General features: G+C 45.2%; 2 protein-coding genes across 16 annotated transcripts in view; one reads left to right on the top strand and one right to left on the bottom strand.

Moving 5' to 3' along the window:
- MSLN (mesothelin) overlaps positions 1–15,435 on the top strand; it is a 38,595-nt gene extending 23,160 nt beyond the window's left edge. Inside the window, exons 19-28 of the mRNA XM_016424157.1 lie at positions 1,044–1,173; positions 2,775–2,968; positions 3,217–3,307; positions 4,049–4,160; positions 4,753–4,925; positions 6,571–6,717; positions 7,314–7,447; positions 11,742–11,869; positions 14,637–14,731; positions 15,139–15,435. Of these exons, the coding sequence (XP_016279643.1) occupies positions 1,044–1,173; positions 2,775–2,968; positions 3,217–3,307; positions 4,049–4,160; positions 4,753–4,925; positions 6,571–6,717; positions 7,314–7,447; positions 11,742–11,869; positions 14,637–14,731; positions 15,139–15,333 (1,399 nt within the window). The 3' untranslated portion in view covers positions 15,334–15,435. The remainder of the gene's footprint in view (positions 1–1,043; positions 1,174–2,774; positions 2,969–3,216; positions 3,308–4,048; positions 4,161–4,752; positions 4,926–6,570; positions 6,718–7,313; positions 7,448–11,741; positions 11,870–14,636; positions 14,732–15,138) is intronic.
- Positions 15,436–16,456: 1,021 nt separating this feature from the next.
- The window catches only part of LOC100021259 (uncharacterized), an 88,418-nt gene continuing 81,041 nt past the window's right edge, over positions 16,457–23,833 (bottom strand). For all 15 annotated transcript variants that reach the window (XM_007499264.3, XM_056805721.1, XM_056805714.1 and 12 more), the window contains 2 exons: positions 18,010–18,271; positions 16,457–17,233 (listed from right to left, as the gene is read on the bottom strand). In XM_007499264.3, coding sequence (XP_007499326.2) covers positions 17,151–17,233; positions 18,010–18,271 — 345 coding nt within the window. In that variant the 3' untranslated portion in view covers positions 16,457–17,150. The remainder of the gene's footprint in view (positions 17,234–18,009; positions 18,272–23,833) is intronic.

The following is a 23,833-nucleotide window of genomic DNA, read 5'->3' as shown; positions in this document are numbered from 1 at the left end:
TTGTACCTGGGTCCTCCTCACTCCAGGTCTGGTGCTCTATCCACTGTGCCACCACTTCGCTGCTTTCAGCAAGCATTCTTTTTCATTGTTTTATTGTCATGCCAAACACACTTCCATATTGGTCATTGTTGTCAGCCCACTCACGCATAACCCAAACACTGAATAAAACCATAAATTCACCAATGTGAAAGACGACTCCCACAGTTCTTTCCCTGGAGGTGGATAGCATCCCCATCATAAGCCCTTCAAGGATTGTCCCAGATGGACCCACTTTGGAGAGGAGCCAAGTTTTCCCAGATAATCATCATCCAATATCAGCAAGCACTTATTAAGCACAACTAAGAATCCAAAGACAAAAATGAAAAAACGGGCACTGCCTTCAAAGACTTCGGGGCTCTGTATCCCATAGCATACACCCTAAAACAGCAAGGACACAGCCTTACAGATGAAGTGTCAGTTCTTCTTTTTTTAAACTCTTACCTTCTATCTTAAAATTGATACCAGATGTTGGTTCCAAGGCAGATCAACAGGAAGGTTCAGGCAATTGGGGTTGCACTGAGTCACACAGCCAGGAAGTGTCTGAGGTCAAATTTGAACCCAAGACCTCCCATTGACTCTGAATCCACTGAGCTATTCTGCTGCCCTCAAATGTTTTTTTTTTTTAACTCTTACCTTCTGTCTTAGTTTGCTAAGACATAAGTGCAGCAAGGGTAGGCAAATGGGGTTAAGTGACTTGCCCAAGGTCTGAGGCCAGATTTGAACCCAGGTGGTCCCTAATGTGGGTCTGGCACTCTATTCACTGTGCTACTTCTCTGCCCCTGAAATGGATTGTTTTTAAAAGACCATGAGCTCCCCATCCAGAGAAGCGTTTGAGAATAAATTGGATGAGCAATGCCCTATCAGGATATTTTGGAGCGGGATCGCAGGCATTATGGGCGATTCGCTTGGGCATCCTGGGAGGTCCCTTCCAGGTCTGAGCATCGAGGATTCTGTGAAATGTTCTCTGGGAACTGATGTGAGAATATACCACCGGTTCCTTCCAGCCCTTCTGCCTATACCAGGACTGGAGGCTGCAAGCACTTCTTCACTCGGGTGGGACAGTCCAACGTGGACATCCTCCAGAAGGATTCGCTCCTGAGATCGAGACTGCTATCAGAGGCCCTGACTTGTCTGGTACGGAGCTCCGAGACCGAGGTGGGGAAAGGAGGGAGAGTTTGGGGGCCCTCTGAGGGAGGCCAGAGAAAGCGGGGTGGGGCAAGGCTGATTTATCATCATTACTGGCCTGGGCCAGCTCTGCCCCTTCTCACCATCTGCAAAACTAGGTCCCTGGGGCTGCTTTAAGCCTGGTGCTCCCCAGGGTGCTGAAGGGTTTGCCTGAATGGGGTAGGGATGGAAAGGATGCCTGATCCAAGGTCTCTGCCCTCCTCTGTTGGGAGGGAGAGGCAGGGAGAGCCCTGGACTTGGAGTTCCTGCTAATTACTTGTTGTGGGCTCCTGTAAGGACACTATAATAGTATACAGTAAACAGTACTTCTGGTCCCTGTTTCCATGGGTTATTACGAGAGCACTATAGAAATGGAAGCTCCGATTCTCATTTCTGTCCTTCAGAGGGAAGGGTAGGCAAGATTTGGATTCAAAAGGAATTTTTTAAACCCTCACCTCCCATTTAGAATCAGTACTGTATCGGTTCCAAGGTTCCAGGGTCACACAGCTGGGAAGTGTCTGAGGCCAGGTTTGAACCCAGGACCACTCCACTTCTGGACCTGGCTCTATCCATTGAGGCACCCAGCTGCCCCCAAACTGGGCTAACTTTAAGGCATTATTTTATAATTTCACAAGTCTGTTTCTTACAGTCAGAAACTGCCAGACACCTTTAGCAAACAAAGACACTGTCCATTTCTGTCTCACTTCCCCAGTTATAAATCAACATCTCCAAAGCAACTGGGGAGGAGAGTTTATTAAGCCCATTTTACTGAGGAGAACATTAAGGAAAAATGGGAAGTGAATCCCATGGACAATGACTAGCAGAGCTAAACTCCAACTCAGATTTCCCCAAGTTCTGTGTTCTTTCCCCTACATCACTCTACCTTGACAAAAGTTGATGGTGCAAGGGGGCAACTGGGTAGCTCAGTGGATTGAGAGCCAGGAAGTCCTAGCTTTAAATCTGGCCTCAGACACTTCCCAGCTGTGTGACCCTGGGTAAGTCACTTAACCCCCATTGCCTAGCCCTTACCTCTCTTCTGCCTTAGAACCATTACATAGTATTGATGCTAAGATGGAAGATAAGGGTTTAAAAAAATGTCACTGGTGCACCCACAAGCATTCAGAAATTTTAGACCAGGCATTCCCTCCTTGGAACAGCACTGGAACTAGGGGTAGGCAAAGTGGGCAGCCCCCTAGGATATCCATAGCTGAGTGTGACAAGAGAGTTTTTATATTTTTAATGTGAGAAAACTCTTTTCTGAATGGCTTACAAGTAATTACTTGCTGATGAACCAAATCAAATGTGACACAGCAAAAACCCAAAGCCTCAGCTGAATATTACTAAATGGGGTTAAATTTCATGCCTGGTTTAAGACTCTCAGAGCCTTGTCTGGGCTCTGTTGCAGAGGGATGGTGGGAAGAGATGGCCAGGAGACTGTCCCCCAACCATCAAGAGCTTGGTTGGGAGAGCAGGTGCTGTAAGGTAGAAGGGACCCTGGGTGGGCGTGCTTTGGCAGGGCTCTTAGATGGCAGGTAATGGGCCAGGTTGAGAGGTCTAGGTCGCTGTCACAGGGCATTTCGGACACACGAGTCACCAAGGAGGACATTTGCATTCTGGGCCAACTGGCTTGTGACCTGGATGGACGCTATATAAATGACTCTGCAGAGGTCTTATTGCCTCAGCTGGAGCAGTGTGGTGGTCCCTTTAGCCCTGACCAGAAGGAGGCCACCAACATGGCCCTACGCTCCGGTGATTCTCCCTATGGGTAAGGAACCTCCCCCAGAGCCTATGGAAGAATGAACAAGAGGGTTTGTGTGTGAGAACATGTATAAATGAGCATGTACATAGACACATGCATGTGACCTCGACTGTCTTCTTGGGGGTATTTTTGTTGGTTTCTGGGAGGGAAGGGGCTGGACCTGGGCTCAGCTAGGTGAGGCCCTACCTTAGCCTCACTCGGGTCAGTCTTTTCCACCTCATTCTCTTTTGACTTCGTCCTGTCCATCTGTCCAGCCCCCCCTCCAGGTGGTCGGTATCTACCCTGAATGCCCTTCAGGGATTGCTGCCAGTTTTGGACAGGCACATCATCCAGAACATTCCCCAGGTGAGCCCTCTGACTCTTCTAGCCCTTTGCCAAGAGGAGACGAGAGAGATAACCTTGACCACAGAGTAGAGGGGTGATGGAAGGAGAATGAAGGCAGGGACAATCAAGATCCAGACCCATAAGCATGCAACGTCAATCTCTGAGGAGTGGAACACAAATGGACAGATTAGATGGCATGAAGATCATGCTTAAAATTCCACCATTAGAGCTTTGTCCCTTTGGTGAAAGACCCCGAGGCCTATGAGATTAGGAATTTATCATTCTTTCAGTCAGTCTCAGTGTGAATCAAAATCCAAGTGCCATTCCTCATGAAGATAGAGCCCCATCATGGGGACAAAAACAAACTTTGCTGAGTCCTCCCTTTCTCTATTCCTCCTTCTGTTCTCCCTCTTATTATTGCTAATCTCCCAATCCTTTCTTCCCCCATCCCTACAAAAAAATACCCAGCCTCTAAATAAATGGGACTCTCTCCCCCTAACCAATGGCTTCCCCCACCATTTTATCAGCATTCTAGGGCAGGCAGGGCGGTCAGAGCTCTAATATAGGAATTTCAGGTGATGGGGAGTCTGGGGGATGGGAGATCTGGGAATCTCTTACATTTCACCTGATAGATAATGGGTGGGACATGCCTTGAGCTTGGTGACTTACTCAGAATCCCACAGTGAATCTGGGCAGACCTATACTAGGCCAGAACTATGTGCCACCCTCTGTTGCCACTCAAATATGGCTCCTTCCCCTCAGAGCATCGTGACCTCCTGGCTGAAACGTGCCCTTCTAGATCCATCATGGCCCCGGGAGAATCTGAGAGCCTTCATCCAAAACCTCCAGTCTTCCCGACACAGGCGGGATGCCAGTGAGTGCCTGGAGGTGTCTGGCAGCTCAGTCCTCATTGACAGCATCTTGGGACAATGAGCCGAGCTGCCAGTATCCCAACATGGGATCCTGGCTTGTCATCTTAGACGTGGAGCAAAGGCCAAGCTTGTTAGTTACTGGTAGAGATGATGAGGGGGAGCATTTCTGGAAGCATCCAAGGTCTGTGAGAAGATGAGCAGGGCCAGGGAAGAGAAGGGCCAATCAGGGAATAAAGTGGGGAAGTTTTCTTGACCAGGATCCTCTGGCTGTCTAGAGAGGAGAGAAAGTTAGAGGGTGGAGGTGCAGAAGAGAGAGTTGGGGGAGGAGAGATGAGAGGAAAGTAAGAAAGAGAGAAAGGAGAGAGAAGAAAATAAGAATGGATGAGAGATAAGGGTTGGTGGTGGTGAGAAAATAAGAGACAGGAGAGAGAGGGGGGGGGGAGGAAGAAGACTAAACCATCATACTCTGCTCCATGCCAGGGAACAGGAGAGAATGAGAGCAAAAAGGAGAGAAGGGACAGAGATCTAGGAAGATGAGAATGAGAACAGTGCTCACAGGTTCAGAACTAATGCCAGCTAATCTGGTGTTGATAGACCAGTGCCCAGAAGGGGAGATCACAGAGATCAGTGAAGAATTGGTGATTTACACAGAGAAGGAATTGTGGGAATGTTTGAACACGTCTCTGCTGGCAGCAAACCTGGACAAACTCAAGACTATCCCCTTCACCTATCAGCAGGAAGAGGTCTTTAAGGCCAAATTGGATAAGGTAAAGTGGGCCTGAGCCTTTTCCATTCCCAAATTTAAATGATCTTCATCCTTCAACCCAAAGCCTATCCTCCATGCACTCATCAGACTCATGGTGGAAAGAGCACTGGCCTTGGAGTTCAAACAGGAGTTCGAATTCTGTCTGTGACCACCATTTTATTCCTCTGTAAAATGAAGATAACAACTGCTCTACTTCCCTCACAGGGCCTTGGTGAGCATTGAATGAGATGATGGGTATTAAGCAAACTATAAAAGCCACAAATGTTAGCTATTGTTATGAGAAGTGAAGTATCCCAAAGTCAAATAGCAAGTTAATGGGATCCTGGAATGGGAGCCCAAGTCGCTCTACTTTCTCCACTATGATTTCCTTATTGTCATTATACTCTTGTTGCTTGTTTTCATAAGTCTCTATTTAGAAGGCCAGGCCAGGGACCAGAGTGCCCAAGGATTCAGGCCACAATTGATGTCCCTTCTGGAAAGGTCCCAGAGAACAAGGACTCCTCCTGTCTGCTGTCTTATGCTAGAGTCCCTAACTGCTAGCACTGAATAGTTTTCCATCTTAGGCTCCAGTTAGAGACAATCTACTTGAGACAGTGTGGTAGATTGGGAAGAACCCAGGACTGGGAATTAGTTCTGTTAGATTTAAATTAATATCTTCAAGTTCTTATTTTCCATAAAGTTTATTAATAATCACTTGAAATAGAAAACATCGATAAGCATAGATTTAAAGTCTCTTCCTTACTCTAAGATTGACCACATGTAGTTCATTCTGCAGGTCCTCCATCTATCTATCCCTCACCTGCCTGCTCAGGGAAGTAGTGAGTGAAAAAAGGCCCAGGTGGGATCCACCCACACCCTTTTATTTACATTCATGGATATGGCATGTGAAAAATGGGATGGACTGGGCTTGCAATCCAGAAGGGGGAGGGGATGAAATTTCCTCTACATAGTTCCATCTTTGCTGCCTTTTGGCTGTGTGACCCTGAATAAGTTCCTTCATTTCTCTGGGCCTCAGTTCTTCCTTTGTAAAACTGAAAATTGGACTGAAGGCTTTCAAAAATCCCTTCAGGTTCTGATATCCTTTTAAACCATTTTGCTTGGGTTAAGGTAGGGCAGTGCTTCACTGTCACTTATGATGCCAGTGTTCTTCCAGATTAGTCACCTAAGAGTGACCTGCTTACTGGATCATCTATTCTCTCGGCTTGCTTCTCCCATCTAGCTCTCACCAGCCACCCTGCTGCACTCAGGAAATTCAGTTCATTTCATATTATCTTCCATTTGGGTATTATCTTAGGGAAGATTATCCATCTTACAGTTAGGGTGGAGGGGGCAGCTAAGTGGTTCAGTGGATTGAGAGTCAGGCCTAGAGGCTAGAGATCCTGGATTCAAATCTTACATCTTCCTAGCTGTGTGACCCTGGGCAAATCACTTAGTCCCCATTGTCTAGCCCTTGCCACTCTTCCACCTTGGAACCAATACATAGTATTGATTCTGATATGAAAGGCAAATGTTTTGGGATTTTTGTGAGTGGGATTTTCCACACTCTTCTCTGCTAGCACATTAAACTGAGTTGATTTCAAATTTGTTTCAGCAAAAGAAATGCTCAGAGTTCTCTTACACTCTTCCTTTCCTTATATCCTTTCTAGCTCTACCCAGATGGGTACCCTGAGGTTGTGATCAATAACCTGGGCAGTCTCTTTAAACTGGTTACCCCTGAGGACATCCAGAAGTGGAATGTGACCTCCGTGGAGACTCTGACCACCTTGCTCCAAGCCACTGATAAAAATGACATGGTGACCTCTTGGCTCCCCAACCATGAATATATTTCAAGACTTGGGTGGGAGTTCTGGGGTCCTATAGAGAAATGAGTGGGTATGGGTCTTTCCATAGGCTAATTATCCCAGAGTGGGAAGGTATTTCTCTTCTCCTTCAATTATGAGCCAGCAGAATAAGGTATGAAGGCCCTAGTCCATACCTTGTTCCTTCTTCCAAAAGGAAAAAAATGACCCCTTATAGCTGTATAGCTGGGGTTGCAGATTAATATACCAAGGGCTTTTGTATCCATGATCTTGACAATGCTGGGAAGGAGGGAGGTCCCAAGGTTATTAAGTCAGATCATAGCTGGGGAAGGGATTTGCAAGCCGCTATGATCATCTGATTAATGAGGATGGTCTGGAGGTCTCCCCTCTCCAGACCAGATATCTTCATAAGTAATTTCTGATGGTTTCTTCTAAGCCACCCTCTTCCTAGCTCCCAGATCTGGAGCAAATGGTCTCCCAAAAGCTGGATACAAAGCTGGATGAAATGGCTTCAAAGTTCCCTTACATCTCCTAGAATCCCAGGCTTTTCAATTCATGGATTCTGTGAGTCTCAGCTTCTGTGATTACAGGCTATGGCAGTGATTAATCGCTACATCCAAGGAGGAGGCCCCCTCAATGCCATGGCCCTGAATGTCATTGGTTCCAAGTACTTCTGCTCACTGACGGAGGAGCAGCTTAATTCCATAGAACCATCTGAATTCAGGTGAGCACAGCGTTAGGAACCAATGCTCTTCTCTTAGGCCCCTTAGATGAGTTTCTAGAGAGCTCAGCACATGCCACAAAATAGACAGATTGATTACCTCTTTTTGTATCCAAAGCACTTAGCACATTGCCTGACACATTGTCATTCATTTCGTTTTAGACATGCCCAATTCTTCTTGACTCCATTTGGGGTTTTCTTGATAGAGATACTGGAATGGTTTGCCATTATTCTTTTTCTACCTCATTTTACAGATGAGGAAACTGATGCAAACAGGATTAAATAACTTGCAGGTCATCCAGCTAGTAAGTGTTTGAGACTGGATTTGAACTCACCAAGATGAGTTTTCCTGACTCCAGGCTTGGAGCTCTATCCACTGTGCCACCTAACTACCCCCAGGAATGCAGTGGGCACTTAAAAATGTCAGTTGATAGACTAGTGATGGCAAACCTTTATAGATAGAGTGCCAGGCCCCACCTTCACCCCATCCCCTAGACTAAGTGCCATGCCAGCCTTCCCCCAAGAGACTGAGAACCATGGCCCACCGCCCACAAACACCCACGAGAGGGAGGAAACACTCCCATTGAGCTGCTGGGCAGAGGGGCGAGTGATGAGGGGCAAGTATGGAGAGGAGGAGGGGCCCAAGTGTTCTGCTCCCCTCCAGCTCTGCTGCCTGTGAGCCACTCACCTTATCCCCTATGTGTTCCCATTGGGCTGCTGAGCAAAGGGGCAGGAAATGTGAAAAAATGTCATCAGGCACAGTGGAGAGGAGGAGGGGAGCAGTTCAGCCTGAGTCCCTCTGCCTTTCTAGTAACAAACTCTGGGATGTGGGGGTGGGGGAAAGGGTGGCCCCATGTGCCCACAGAGAGTGCTCTGTGTGCCATCTTTGGCACCTGTGCCATAAGTTCACTATCACTGCAATAGATTGACTCAAAGTCAGAAGCCAGGGGTCTGAGTCCACAGCTCTGCCACTGACTGGCTATGTGTAATTCTAGAAAGTCACTTCTTTTTTTTGTAGGATCCATTTTCTTTCTCTAGTAGGGTGAATAAAAAGCTGTCCTTAAAACCAGGGTGATCTTACTTTAGGTCCCACTGCCAACACATCTGGGATGTGACTTTGAGGATCAGAACTCTAGGGCCAGGCTCAGGGCTTTAAGATCAGAAGTTGCTGAGCAGGTGGGGTTCTATTTTAATAGAGGTTGTTTTCTCATCCTGGAGTTTTATGTCATGGAAAGCACAGGTCTCATCCCTGTCCTCTATAGGATAAGGTAGGTAGACTAAAGGTTCCTTAAATCACCTTCCATCTCCATTCTAAAGGTATATGCTAAGATTCTGGGACTAATAATACCCAGGTGGTCAGAGTTAAAGTTGTCTGGGGTTGGCAGTTGGGATGAGGAGAGAATGGGCCATCCACTAAGGGAAGACAAAATTATCTTTCACAACTCTCACTGTAGGACAGCTAGATGGTGAAAGTGGATAGAGTGTCAGGCTTGGAGTGAGGAAGCCACATCTTCTTGAGTTCAAATCCAGCCTCAGTCTCTCACTAGTTAAGTGACCCTGGGAAAATCACTTAATCCTGATTGCCTCAGTTTCCTCATCTGTAAAATGAGCTGCAGAAGGAAATGGCAAACTACTCTAATATCTTTGCCAAGAAAATCCCAAAATGGTGTCCCAAAGAGTTGGACACAACTGAAGCGACTCAAGAGCAATGACAAGATGTGAAATGATAAGGGCCTGCCCCAAGGTAATGGCAGTGTCAGAGAAGAGATGAGATATTGCAAAGACAGATTAGATAGACCTTGGCAACAGATTGGATAAGAGGGTGGTGCCGTAGGGAGAATGAGGAATTGAGGATGACACCTAGGTTTCAAGCCTGGGTGACTGGGAAGATGGAGATATCCCTGACAGTAAGAGGGAAGTTTTTGGAAGAGGGGTGGTTTTTGTGGAAAAGAGAATGAGTTTGGTTTTGGTCATGTTGAGTTTGAGATATCTACAAGACGTTTTATTTGAGATGTTCATTAAGCAGCTGAAGATGTAAGACTGGAAGTCAGGAGGTAGGTTAAGGCAGGATAAATAGATCTGAGAATCGTCTGCATAGAAATTGAACCCATGGAAGTTGATGAGATCACCAAGCAGGAGAGTGTAATTGGAGGAGAGAAGAGGGAACAAGATAGACTTTGGGAGTCACCCACAGTTAGTGGTTAGTTAGGTAGAACTTGAAGGAAAATCGAGCAGAAGACACAGAAGGAAGAGACATACAGGCAGGAGGAGAAGTAAGACAGTGTCAGAAAAACATAGAGAAAATAGAGTATGGAGGGGAAAGGGTATGATCAACAGAGTCAAATGCTGTCGAGACCTTAAGAAGGGTGAGATTGAGGAAAGGCCATTAGATTTGGCAGTTAAGAGATCATTGGTGGGGCAGCGAGGTGGCTCCACTGATAGAGAGCCATGCCTGAAGACAGGAGGTCTTGGTTTCAAATGTGACCTTAGATACTTAACTGAACAAGTCAGTTAAGCCCAACTGCCTAGTCTTTACCACTCCTCTGCCTTGGAATCAATACTTAGTATCAATTCTATAACAGAAAGTAATGGTTTAAAAAAATAAAAGGTAGAGATCATTGGTAACTTTGGAGAGAGCAATTTCAGTTGAATGATGAGTTCAGAAGTCAGAATTCAAAGAGTTAAGAAGAGAATGTGAGGAGGGCAGCTAGCCAGTTCATTGGATTGAGAGACTGGAGACTAGAGGTCCTAGGTTCAAATTTGACCACAGTTACGTCCTAGCTGTGTGACCTTGGGAAAGTCACTTAACCTCCATTGCCTAGACCTTATAGCTCTTCCGCCTTGGAACCAATACAGTACTGATTCTAAGACAGAAAGTTAGGGCTTAAAAAGAAGAGAGTGTGAGGAGGTAAAGTGGAGGTCTCTATTGTAGATGGGTTTCTCAAGATGTTTAGCCAGAAAGGGAGGAGAGATAAAGGACAACAGTTATTGGGAACCCTTGGGTCAAATGAGGGGTTTTTTGGAAACACAGAAATGGGTCTCCATTAGTATTTGCAGGTAGCAGGGAAGTAGGGAGTAGACAGGGAAAGAACATTGAGATTAGTGAGGGTGCAGATGGTAGAGGCAGCAGTCTGCTGAGGAAAACAGGCTGGAATGGGATCACTTATACACAGAGAAAGGAATCCCTCAAGGACAAGGGCCACTTCATCATGTAAGTTGGGCAGAAGAGAGTGGCAGAAAATATCTGAGTAATTTGCCATGCAGAAGCCTGCATAAGAAGGGACTTTCAGGGCAGCTGGGTGGCTCATTGAATTGAGAGCCGGGCCTAGAGATGGAAGATTCTGAGTTCAAATCTGGCCTCAGACACTTTCTAGCTGTGTGACCCTGGGCAAGTCACTTAACTCCCATTGCCTAGCCCTTACTAGTCTTCTGCCTTGAAACCAATACACAGTATTGATTCTAAGATGGAAGGTAAAGGGTTAAAAAAAGAAATAATGAAACAAAGTTAGTTTTGAGAGAATCAATATATAATATATATGTATATATATATATTAAATAAAGTATCTTTCTGTTTGTTTTTTTCTCCAACCCAGGAACTGGGAAGAATCATGTTAATCAAAGCAAGACACACACACACACACACACACACACACACACCAACACAAATCCTTTTAAACTTAAGTGTGCCCTTAGAACAAACTTTCCTTCACCACCTCTCTCCAACCCCCCCAAACTCCCTGATTTGTAGCTTTTAAGGAGAAGACTCTGTCCATCCCTGGGCTGTAGTTTCTACCCTTGGGGCTTTTCATTGAGCCATTCCCAGGCTCTGAATATTGTCATGTTAGGATGGCATGAAAAAAAGGAATTGGAAAACAAATCTGTCTACTAAATCCTCTCATGGTCTTCTAGCTGTCAGGGAGTAGGGAGAATGTTGTCAGGAAGGAGACTCTTCTTAGGCTCTAAAAGGAAAGGATTTGGGAGAAGGTGTCTTCATTTAGGACAAGAGGAAAACATGTTCTACGGGCTTTAGAAAGAACTTGGGTTTCTAGAAAAATCAGATGCTGGAGCTGATTTGTACTTTGATTTGGGATGAGTGGAGAAGAGAAAGGAGAAAGAAGAACCCACCCCCATATCCTTCCCAATCTCCAGGATGGCTTGGTGGGAAGGGAGGAAGGAGGACATTGGAAAAGATGCTCAGGAATTGCTTAGAGATATGAATGGATTGAAGTAGGAGGACTTAGTAACTGCTGATTTTTTTAAAAAAACTTTTCCATTCTCTTCTCTCTGTTGCTTTCAGAATGGTCAACTCCTTGAACCCATCTGCCTGCTCCCAGGCGCAGAAGAAAATCCTCTATCCAAAGGCCAGGACTGCCTTCCAAGGGATATTATTCCCACAATACTACAGGTTAATCCAACCATATCTGGGTAAGGCAGGGATGAGATTTGTGACAGGGGTGGTGTTGGGAGATAGGAGGAAGAGAATGGGATGAAAGGGGAAGAATTTGTTGGGGGGAGGTGTTGAGGGTGGAGAGGAAACACATGCTTCATCCAAAAGGGCACTAACCTTGCAATCAAAGGACTTGGGTTCAAATCTCAGCTTTACCACATTCTACCTCTGTGACTTTGGACAAGTCATAGAGATCTAGCTCTGAGCTCCTTTGAAATTTCTCATCTATAAAAAGAAGGGGTCTGACTTAATTACCTCTCTAGCTCCAAATCTCTGGTCCTACAATCCTATAATCATTCTCTTTCAATAATTAAGGCATATCAGCATTTTATTTATTCTGCTTGGCCTCAGAGAGATAGAACCGAGGGCTAATGGTGAAAGATGAAAGGGAGGCAAATATTGACTTGATATGAAGAACTTCCTAACAATTAATTTGAGAGGCAATTTGGTACGATGGAAAGAACATTGGATATGGAATCAAAGGACCTGGCTTTGAATCCCAGTTCTGATAGATATCAGCTAGTAATCTTGGGTAACTTTTCTAAGAGGACTGAATGAGATAACCTATAAGGCCCCTTTCAGGTCTATAGCTATGGTCCTTTTATCCCATGAAAAGGGAAATGGGCTGCCTTGAAAGGTTGTGAGTTATATTTTAATATATATTTCTTATATACTCACATAGTAATTATATAAATTTTACATATGTATATATAAGAGAAAAGAAATGAAATGTATCAACTCTAAGGCAGAAGAGTGGCAACAACTTAAGCAACCATTGAAGGACTTCAAACAAATACTGGTTGATCCCTTGTCAGAATTGTTGTAATGTGGAAACTGGACTAGGTATGCTCTGAGATGGCTCCCAACTCTGAGATTCTATTGCTAAGGATCAGAAGAAGGGAATGAAAGAGAAGGGGAGTGGTAGATTGGATTTGGCTCTGGTTTTCCAACAGAATACTGCGTCTGCTTGATTCTTCTTCCCTTCCCTTCCCTTCCCTTCCCTTCCCTTCCCTTCCCTTCCCTTCCCTTCCCTTCCCTTCCCTTCCCTTCCCTTCCCTTCCCTTCCCTTCCCTTCCCTTCCCTTCCCTTCCCTTCCCTTCCCTTCCCTTCCCTTCCCTTCCCTTCCCTTCCCTTCCCTTCCCTTCCCTTCCCTTCCCTTCCCTTCCCTTCCCTTCCCTTCTTCCTTTCCCTTCCCTTCCCTTCCCTTCCCTTCCCTTCCCTTCCCTTCCCTTCCCTTCCCTTCCCTTCCCTTCCCTTCCCTTCTTCCTTTCCCTTCCCTTCCCTTCCCTTCCCTTCCCTTCCCTTCCCTTCCCTTCCCTTCCCTTCCCTTCCCTTCCCTTCCCTTCTTCCTTTCCCTTCCCTTCCCTTCCCTTCCCTTCCCTTCCCTTCCCTTCCCTTCCCTTCCCTTCCCTTCCCTTCCCTTCCCTTCCCTTCCCTTCCCTTCTTCCTTTCCCTTCCCTTCCCTTCCCTTCCCTTCCCTTCCCTTCCCTTCCCTTCCCTTCCCTTCCCTTCCCTTCCCTTCCCTTCCCTTCCCTTCCCTTCCCTTCCCTTCCCTTCTTCCTTTCCCTTCCCTTCCCTTCCCTTCCCTTCCCTTCCCTTCCCTTCCCTTCCCTTTCCTTCCCTTCCCTTCCCTTCCCTTCTTCCTTTCCCTTCCCTTCTTCCCTTCCCTTCCCTTCCCTTCCCTTCCCTTCCCTTCCCTTCCCTTCCCTTCCCTTCCCTTCCCTTCCCTTCCCTTCCCTTCCCTTCCCTTCCCTTCCCTTCCCTTCTTCCTTTCCCTTCCCTTCCCTTCCCTTCCCTTCCCTTCCCTTCCCTTCCCTTCCCTTCCCTTCCCTTCCCTTCCCTTCCCTTCCCTTCTTCCTTTCCCTTCCCTTCCCTTCCCTTCCCTTCCCTTCCCTTCCCTTCCCTTCCCTTCCCTTCTTCCTTTCCCTTCCCTTCTTCCCTTCCCTTCCCTTCCCTTCTTCCCTTCCCTTCCCTTCCCTTCCCTTCCCTTCCCTTCCCTTCCCTTCCCTTCCCTTCCCTTCCCTTCCCTTCCCTTCCCTTCCCTTCCCTTCCCTTCCCTTCCCTTCCCTTCCCTTCCCTTCACAGTTAGGAAATGTCTTTGGCCATATTTGAATCCAAGACTTCTAGTCTCCAAGCCTGGCTCTCTATCCACTTAGCCACCTACCTGTCTCTTGACCCCATCAAATTTGTCCTCAGATACTTCCTTAGGTGTGTGACCCTGGACAAGTCACTTAACCCTGTTGGCTTTAGTTTCCTCATCTATAACGAGAAGGAAACAAACTGCAAATCACTCCAGTAGTTTTGTCATGAAAACCCCAAATAGGGTCATGAGGAGTCAGATATGACTTAACAACTAAAATAACATCATACATGATTGTTGTGGATGCTAATCCCAGTTCTACATTAATTTGTTGTGTGATCTTGAGCAAATCACTCCCCTCTCTGGGTTTCACTTTCCTCTGAAAAATAGGAAGGTTGGACTATTTTCCCTAAGGCCCCTCCCAGTCCTGACATTTTACATTTGATGGCTGTTCTCAGCAGGACTGATATCATCCTACTCACTGCTGGTAGGAGAGGCGAGGGGCCAGGGAATTAAGGTTAGATGCCCCCGACTCAAATTCTTAGGCTGGATCTCCCTCTGTGTCTCGGTTTCTCTCTGTCTCTGTCTTTCTCTCCATCTCATCTCTCTCTTCTTTTTCTCTTCCCCTGCCCAACTTCTCTTACTTTCCTCTCTTCTCCTTCTAGATGGAGCCCCACCTCAAGATATTAAAGATCTCAGCCAAAAGAATGTTAACATGGACATAGGAACATTTAAGAAACTACAAAAAGAAGCTATTTTGGTATAGTTGGAACCTTCAGTCTATTGGGGAATGGCTAAAGGAAAGGGGAGAGCTACTTAAGGCAGAACCTCAGAGGTTTGCCTAAGCCAGGAGGTCAGAGGGCAGCACTGGCACAAGGGCTCACTTTGAGGGTGAGGCTGGTGTGGTCACTGCCCACGTAAAGTTCAGAGGTTTGGGTTGGTGGTTAGTGGCAGTTTGAATTCTCTCTCATTTTTTCTCATGGCTTATATTTTAGGCTTCCTAGCCTTGAATAATTATGGTTGGGAGGGGGGAGAGAATTATATAGATATAGACTTCTTTCCCACCTGACCGCACCTAAACTATCATGGGAGAGGGCCTGGGAGTCTCCTTAGAAATCCAAGGCTGAGCTCTGAGACCCTCAATAAGATATTGGGCTTGTCCTTTAGCCCCTGACACCGGAGGAGGTACGTGGACTCCTGGGCCAAAACCTGCCGGGGCTGAAGGCCGAAGAAAAAACCTCTCCAGTCCGGGAATGGATCCTTAAGCAGCGTCAGGATAGCCTGGATGCGTTGGGAATTGGGCTTACTGGGGGGATCCCCAATGGTTACATCATCATCAGCCGCAGGAACAGACACAGATAACAATCTTCCTGCTGGGGCAAGGGGTGGGGGGCTTGCACAGGGCTTCGGCCCTCTCTCTTTCCAAGACATTGTAATAATAAAAGAAAGAACTTTCTACTCTGAGACTGTGACCTCTCTAAGGTTTGGCTGCTGCCCTCCTTCCCTCTTCAAATTACGCTGTAAATGGGAGCTTTTAAGCAAGGCGCATGGTAGCAAGAGATCAGAGGAGGAAGGGCTCTCTAAAGCCATCTTTTATGCCTGACTCGTTATTCTGGGAGGGAAATATGAAGCGTAGGAAAGGATCCGAGCAAACTCAAGGGACAAGTTAAAAGAGCGAGGACAAAGCAGAAGATGCTAAGAATCTGACAGGTGATGGCTCCTGACCCTGCCACTGCCTTCGCCCTCTTCCTCCGCAATCCCCAAGCCCTGTGAAAGCAAAGTTCTTGTTTACTGGTCCACAGGGGAGCCCTGATGGTTCCCAGCCATCAGGTTCTGTGATGATGAAAAGCAGGGGCTGAATGGGAGCCCTGGGGCCTCTGAAAATCCTTAGGAACAAAAGCTGAGAAGTCCTGTACCCACCCCAGACTGGCATTTCCATCACCATCTCCTGAGGTCCTTCCCCCAGGGGCCTCCGAACTTTTGGGGTACTTCCCGTATGCTGGTCCAGGGACAGCTAATACTGATTCCAAAAGGGGCGGGGGTACCCCCAGCATGGCTGCTCTCCCACAGGCAGGAGTGGAAGGGGCTGGTGGTGCTGTTTCGGTATCTGCCTGGTGGGAGCCTAGACGAGGAGTAGCAACAATTAGGTCCTTCTTCTCCATCCTAGATTTTTCTGAGGCATTGGTTCCTGGCATGAGAACCCGCGCAGTGACTCATCACCCAAGTGGGACAGTAACCCATACTGACATGTCACATGAGGCCTGGGGTCTTAGCTCCTTGCTTCTACCTCTAATGCTGTTGAGCTCAATAGCATGGACATATGCGTGGGGGAAGGGGTGGACGAGAGAGGAGCACTGCCCGGCTCACCAAACAGCTTTATGACCACTGGGCAGGGCCTCTACCATGATCCTGGAACTCGGGTTCCAGATGGATTCGTCCTCTTTGCAGGAAGTAGGTACAGGAAAGGGAGGGAGGGAGAGACAACTTTGAGGAGAACCTCATGTTTATTAAAATCAGACCATAAAGATAGCAAAATCTGAGCTTTCCCCACTCAGAGAAGCACAATTCTTGGCAGGGGTGCAATGAGACTTCTGCGAGGAGAGGCCTGAGCATCGGTGGCCTGCAAGCCATTTCTGAACATGATCAGCCTGGGTTTGTGTCCTCTTGGACCCTAAAGGCTTGAGAAAGACAGACTGCCTCAGTTTGTCCTGTGTCTCCAGCCTGTGGGCAGTAGAGAGCAGCCTTCCTGAGGGTGGCTCAGCTAGCTCAGGGGAAGAGGCCAGCCATTCCCCAAGGAACTGCCCCAGAAAGAGCCTTCAGTTTAACTCCTGTCTGACTGGAGTCCAAGGGTGGAAAGAGCATTTGTGAGGACAATTCCTGTGAGAAAGGAAGGGCAGTAGTCACTGAGCAGATCCCTTTGCAGTCATGCTGTCACCCTTCCAATGGATACTCCCAGGGTTCTGAGTGTAGTTGGGCCTTCCAAAGGCCAGGGCCCATCAAAGTCAGCTTCAAGCTTCAATGACACCCTTGTGCACCCTGAGTTGAGGAGAGAAGCATATAAGGGTCCCAGTTGTAGATCATAGTACTCCATGCTTTGAGGAGGGGAAGTTTTTGATCCAAAGTGGAAGGTGGAGTCCAGGGTGGGGATGGTAAAAGAAGAGAATTCTTGTCCAGGAGTATCAAAGGAGACTCATGAGTAAGGTAAGACCTATTGGGAGCCCAAAGACGTTGAGGAAATGGAGAGGTGCCAGAACACAGGAACCTAGAAGGGAGGAACAAGGAGAAGAAATGGGCACCAGTGAGTCTTGGAAACAGGAAGCTCTCAATCACACCAATGTTAGAGGGGGAAGACAGATATTCTTTTTTTTTAAAGCATTTAAAAGCTTTTACATTTAAAAAGAAGTTGCTTATTGAGTTTGGAATGTGGCTCATTTCTTCTATTTGGATGTGGGTACGTCTGATGTTCTTGGAATTCATAACATTTACAGGAACATGTTTCCATTCTTAATTCCTCTCCACCCTATCCCCTTAACCCCATGCTGGCAATGGATGGCCATCACGTCTCAGAAGGATGCCAAGTATTAGTTGGGGCAGAGCAGCCCCTTCCTTTTCCTCATCTTGGTCTCTTCCCTGCCTCACGCCTTCTCTGGTTGTAAAAGAGGAAAGTGTGTATTACAGCTTAAATAATTTTCCCCTGGCATCTCTGAGGGAGTTTGGGGAGCCTATGTCTCCTTCCCACAGCTTTTCCCTAAATGGGAGTCTCCACACAAAATGAGAACTGACAGAGGATGTTGCAGCATCAATAAGGGTGGACCTAAACAGAAACAGAAACAGAAACAGCAGTTACGTCAGAGGAGAAGAGATGTGAAAAGCAGTGGTGCTTTCAAAAAAGGACAAAGCACTGAGGAGGCCATCGATGCCACCAAAGGAATTGGAAATAAAGACTAGGACCTTTAAGCTTTGCCATGGGTAATGAGGAGTGGAATTTAACTGTAGACTAGTTTATCACTAGGAATTTCTGGGGCCTTGGACACCTACCAGAGGGAGTGGTGGAAGAGATATGCCCATTGGGTGAAGCAGAAGAGTTGTGCCCTTTGCCAGTAATCCAGGGAGGTCCAGGTTTCCCGGTGGTGGCAGGGCTGGGGTGCTGCTTGTCTGGAGTTCGGTCCAACCCCAGGGCCTCCAGGGCTGACTGGTTTTGGTTTTCGAGCCAAACCTTTACACTTGGGTTGCTCCGGGCCTTCCGAAGGTCAGCCACATTTCGTCCAAGTAATGTTGCCACATTGCTGAGACTCAGATTCTGCAATGGGGAGAAGAGATTTGGGACTCTCCCTTCCTTCATCAGTCATTCTCTTGCCTTTTATTCCATAACCTCATAAATAAGAATGCCATTTGCTCTCCTTAAGCCAATGAATAACAGACCCGGAATCACCTCAAACTAAAAAACTTGTTTTTTTTAAAGCTTCAAATTGCTTTATTTATGGGCAGCTAGGTGGTAGGTGGATAGAGTGCTGGACCTGGAGTCAGGAAGATTCATCTTCTTGAGTTCTAATTTGGCCTTTGACATTTATTAGCTGTGTGACTCTGGGCAAGTCACTTCACCCTGTTTGCCTTGGTTTCCTCATCTGTAAAATGAGATGGAGAAGGAAATGGGAACCACTCCAGTACTTTGAAAACCAAACCAAACCAAACCAGACCCAAATGGGGTCACAGAGAGTTGGACACAACTGAAATGACCAAACAGATTGCTTTATATGGAGATAACCCTGGCCTGGGACTTAGGAGAGCAGTGTTCTACCCCCATCTCTGCCACCATCTGATGCCTGCCTGACCTTGGGTGAGTTATTTCCTTTCCCCCCTTTCCTGACCTGTCAGATAGACAGAACGATAACCTTTCTAAAAGCCCTGTGAAACAGGCAGGGTAAATACTGCATATAACTGTGTGTTTACATAAGCCTTCATAGCTTTACAAAGACCTTTTCTATCTACCCCTGGGGTAGAAGTATTTTGCAAACAGTTCAGCACAGTACAACCATGAGGGGCTATTATTGCTGTGAATAAGTCTGGCCAAGGGGTCACCCCCATTTACCTTCCTCATTCCACCTGGCTTAGCCTGATAAGAAGGGGAAGGTACTTTTTACTGAGCAAAGAAGGGGAGGAGCCCATCTTGCCTTTAAAAAGCAAAAAAACCTGACAGATAATCCATGGGAAAGTAAAGGAGAAAGCGTGAAAGCATCATCTAGTCCATCCCCCTGTGTTTCCCTCTAAACAACTCTAATTCCAGATCCCATAACTGTTGTCTGGACAGCTAACTTGTGGGCTAGGTCCAATTCCATTTAATAAATATTTTTGGAGCACTTTCCTTACATGTAGCCTTGAGTCTCACTCTTTGTTTCAACCTCTTCCCTCTTGTCCAGAGTTCAAATCCAGACATTCTGCTAATATTACTTTATTTGATTCTCACAACAACCTCATGTGGTCTGTTTTTCCTATTTTGCCTATGAGGAAACTGAGGCTAAGAGGGGTAGGTGATTTTTGCTATGGTTTATAAATTTCTAGGGCAGAATTTGAACTTCGGTCTACCTGATGCCCGGTGTACTCTCAAATCTGTGTATCTCTAACTTTAACCTTTCTCCTGAACTTCAGTCTTAAATCTTCTGTTAAAATCTCCACTTGATGCCACCTCAAACCAAACAGGTCCAGAATGGGATTTATCATCTTTCCAAAACTGGTCCCTCCTGATTTCTCTAGTTCTGTTGAGGGCTCCAACATCTTCCAGGATGTTGACAGGGTCACTTCAGGCTTAAAACTTCAGAATCATCCATTATCTCTTTCTTTCTAATCACCTATGCCCACCCAATCATGTCCAATTAGGCAGCTGGGTGGCTCTGTGGATAAAGTACTGGACCTAGAATCAGGAAGACCCAAGTTCAAATTCAGTCTCAGACACTTACTAGCTATGTGACCTTTGGCAAGTCATTGAATCTGTCTGCCTCAGTTTCCTCAATTGTAAAATAGGGGCTAATACTACCTCCTTACCTTCCCTGGCTTATTGTATAATATTTGTAAAGTACTTTGAAAACCCTGAATGCTGATATAAATATATTTATAATTTATATATTAAATATAAATATAAATGCTAATCATAATTATTATTATGAGTTGTCAAAACCTTTTGATCTGACCTCTGCTAACATCTCTCAAGTCTGTGCCTTCCTTTCTACTACCTCCACAACTACCCTAATTCTCTTCTCATTTGGATTATTTTTATAGTCTCTTAAGTAATTTCTGTGCTTCCAGGCTATTCTTCTTCCATTCATCCTTCACACTGTTATCAAAGTAATCTTTGTAGGACCATAACATACAAGTCCACCCTCATCATTCCTCTGCTCAAAAACCTTCTGTGGCTCCCTACTACCCACTGGATGAAGTACAAGTTCCTTAACCTGGCTTCTAAGGTCCTCTACCTTCCAGCTATATTCAGTTGCTGGCCTTTCCCATCTTTATCTTGTATTTCCCAGGCATGATACATTTGTTCACACTGTCCCTTCTGCCTTTTGAAACCTTTCCCTTTAAAGCTCTACCCAGTTGCCTCATGAAGTCTTCTTTGACCCTTCCCTTTTTTGAATGTCTTTCTTCTTCTCTATATGGACCATTCCTCAAACATTCAGCACATGATCTATCACAGTTTTTTGTATATTTGTCCTGTCTCCTCCCACTAAAGTTTAAGCTCCTTGAGGACAAGGATTGTGACTGGTTTTGTCTCTGCTGAACACAGTGCCTTTAGGCAGCAATTAATAGAAAGTTTTTGAATTAAGTTTTCTCTTTCCTGTGTGGTATTAAACGACAGTCTCCAAAGGACCCAAGGGAGCATGGCATGACCATGTGATTAACCAATTAAAGCTGGGAAGAGGAGTCCCTGCAATAGCCAATTGTGGGATATCTCCAACACAATCCATTATCACCCAATACTCTCACCCATTTATCCCCTCCCATTGACCTTTAAACTCCTAATGTCCCCCCTTTTTGCTCCTGTCACTGACTCTTAAGTTAATTATAACCTAATAGCTCCATAGGCACCCAAAGCAAGAGGTGTCTAAGTGCCTTTGTGAAAACTTGCACTCCTCCCAACATTCCCTCTTCTTCAGACCCATCCTCTTCTCTCCACAGTTCAGGCAGGTGGTCTTTGGAGGGTTGGTTCTGTATTCTGGGGCAGTGGCTAGTGAGCCCTCCCTTATCCCACTGCACCCCCATTGCTGGGTATCTAAAGCTCTTGGGAAACCATGTCTTTAGACCCTCCCTGGACCCAAGGAGTCATGCTAGAGAGAGGCAGTGGCTGGCACAAGGGCAATGGACAAAGATAGAAAAAGGATTGCTAAGCTAATACAAAGAGGAGAGAGAACAAGGGCCAATGGGTCCTGGCAGAGCTCTTGGAACAAAGAATTCAGATTCAATCATTGTAATTATGAAATTAAATTAATTGTAATTTTTTTCAATAACTGTGAGAAATCCTAAAAGGTGCTCATTTCATATCCAGTAACAAGTGCTAATTATACACTCTTTTCCCTTCTTTTATTTCATAATTTCTGGTAATCCAATTTTGTTTAATGGAAAGAAACCTGAGATCTCTCATAAAGACTTGTATTGTATAATTAGTCTGTGCTGAGAAAAAGAGAAGGAAGGAAGGCAGGAATTATCTGGAAAGAAACAATATTTAAAAGAGGACAGTGAGACCAATCTTTATCTAAATGTTGGTAATGTTTTACATTATGGGCTCTGAACTATTTCTTCTGATATATACTGCAGAAAATGGTAGGGAAAGGGATAACCTGGATCTGAGCATCCTTATATTGCTCCTAGGCTAAAATTAAACTAATTGTTTTTTAACAAGACATGATTAATTATATCTCTAGAGAAAGGGGACAGAGAGGAAAGGGAAATGACCAAAGAGGCCTGAACCACTCCCCAAGAAAGATATAAGCAGGGCATAGGGGGATTTAGTTCCATTTCCCTTTGGAAGAAAAGAATGAATAGAAAGGACAAAGTGTCAGAGGACCAATTTTACCTCTATTTGTTTCCACTGGTGTTACATACAAATTAAAAAAACAAACAAACAAACAGCTAGACTAAGAAGAAATGACATAAATTCAGGGGAAAAAATAAAAACACTAATAAACAACCTTTGCATTAAAAATTTCTGTAAGGGGGTACATTGGTAGCTCATTGGATTGAGAGCCAGGCCTAGAAACAGGAGGTCTTGGGTTCAGATCTGACCTCAGACACTTCCTAGCTACGTACCCTGGGCCAATCACTTAACCTTGATTACCTTGCCTGGAACCAATAGACAGTATTGATTCTAAGATGGAAAGTAAAGGCTTAAATTTTTTTTTAAAGACCAACCTCCAAAATACATAGAAATATATGCAAATCACATTAAGAGCCATCCTTTAATAACAAGTAAGTGATCAAAGGATATGAATGGGTTGCTAACTGGGCAGTGTGTAACTGGAATCAGGAAGACTCATCTTCTTAAGTTCAAATCTAGTTTCAGACACTTACTAGCTATGTGACCCTGGGCAAGTCATTTCACCCTATTTGCCCCAGTAATGAGCTAGAAAATGAAATGGCAAAAGTATCTTTGCCAAGAAAACTTCAGATGAGGTCATGAAGAGTCAGACATGATGGAAAGGACTGAACAATCAAAAAGGATATGAATAAGCATTTTTCTAAAGAAAAAACAAAAACTGTCAACAACAATCTCCAAAAGGGGTTAAAAATTACTAATAAACAGAGAAGTACATGTTAAACCAAGTCTGAGACCTCACTTTGCATCAATGTTGTGCTGTAGCCAGCTTGAACCATCTTTCAAGGGCCAATTAAAATTTAAGAGTGAACTACCCCTACAAATCAAGATTTGACTTCTTGTTTTGGTGATTATCTAGACTTAGAAAGTAATACAAAAACATAAAATGTCAACATAAAAGTGTTAATATTCAGATTTAATTTTAAAATGTATCATGTATACATTTATATTTTCAGACAGTGATAAACATTTACCAGGATACCCCTGCTTTACACCCATTCAATTGATCAAGATAGAAACATTAAATATTGGTGGGATTATGGGTAGCTGGGTAGTGCAATGAACAAGGCACTGGGATTGGAATCAGAAAGACCAGAGTTCAAATCTGACCTCAGACACTAGTTCTATGACCTTGGCCAAGTCACTTAGCCCTTGCCTGCATAAAACTGGAGAAAAAAAATGACAAACCACTCCAGTATCTTTGCCAAGAAAACCCCAAGGACAGTTGATCCACAAGGTCACAAAGAGTCAGACAAGACTGAACAACTGAGCAACAGTAGGAAAACAGACATGATAATTCACTATTGGTATGGCTGTAACATAGTCTAACCATTTTGGAAAGTCATTTTCCAATAAAATTTCCATTTTCCAATAAAAGTTATTATATATAAAATTATATATAAAAATAAAGCATGCATAAGCTTTAAACCAGCAACCCCATTCTTAGGTCTATATTCCAAGGGGCTATTATTGACTTTAAGAAAAAACAATCTATCATCACAAAAACTTTCAGAGCAACTGTATCTCTACTAGCAAAAAGTTAGAAACAAATTGGTTAGTTGTTGTCCTTCATACTCCAGGATCAAGATGGCATTACTCATGCTGGGATCCACACACAGTGTGTCCGACTGTAGGTGAACAGACAGACTACACGCTCCTACTCTAGCACATATTACATAAACTGTACATGCTACACACACACACACTATAAAGCACATGCTATCATATTACACATATACTACATGGGCTATATAGCACACACATGACCATGCATACCAC

Source organism: Monodelphis domestica, chromosome 7, assembly GCF_027887165.1.
Source record: "Monodelphis domestica isolate mMonDom1 chromosome 7, mMonDom1.pri, whole genome shotgun sequence".
In the NCBI taxonomy this organism is placed as follows: Eukaryota; Metazoa; Chordata; class Mammalia; order Didelphimorphia; family Didelphidae; genus Monodelphis; species Monodelphis domestica.
This window is presented reverse-complemented; position numbering and strand designations above follow the sequence as displayed.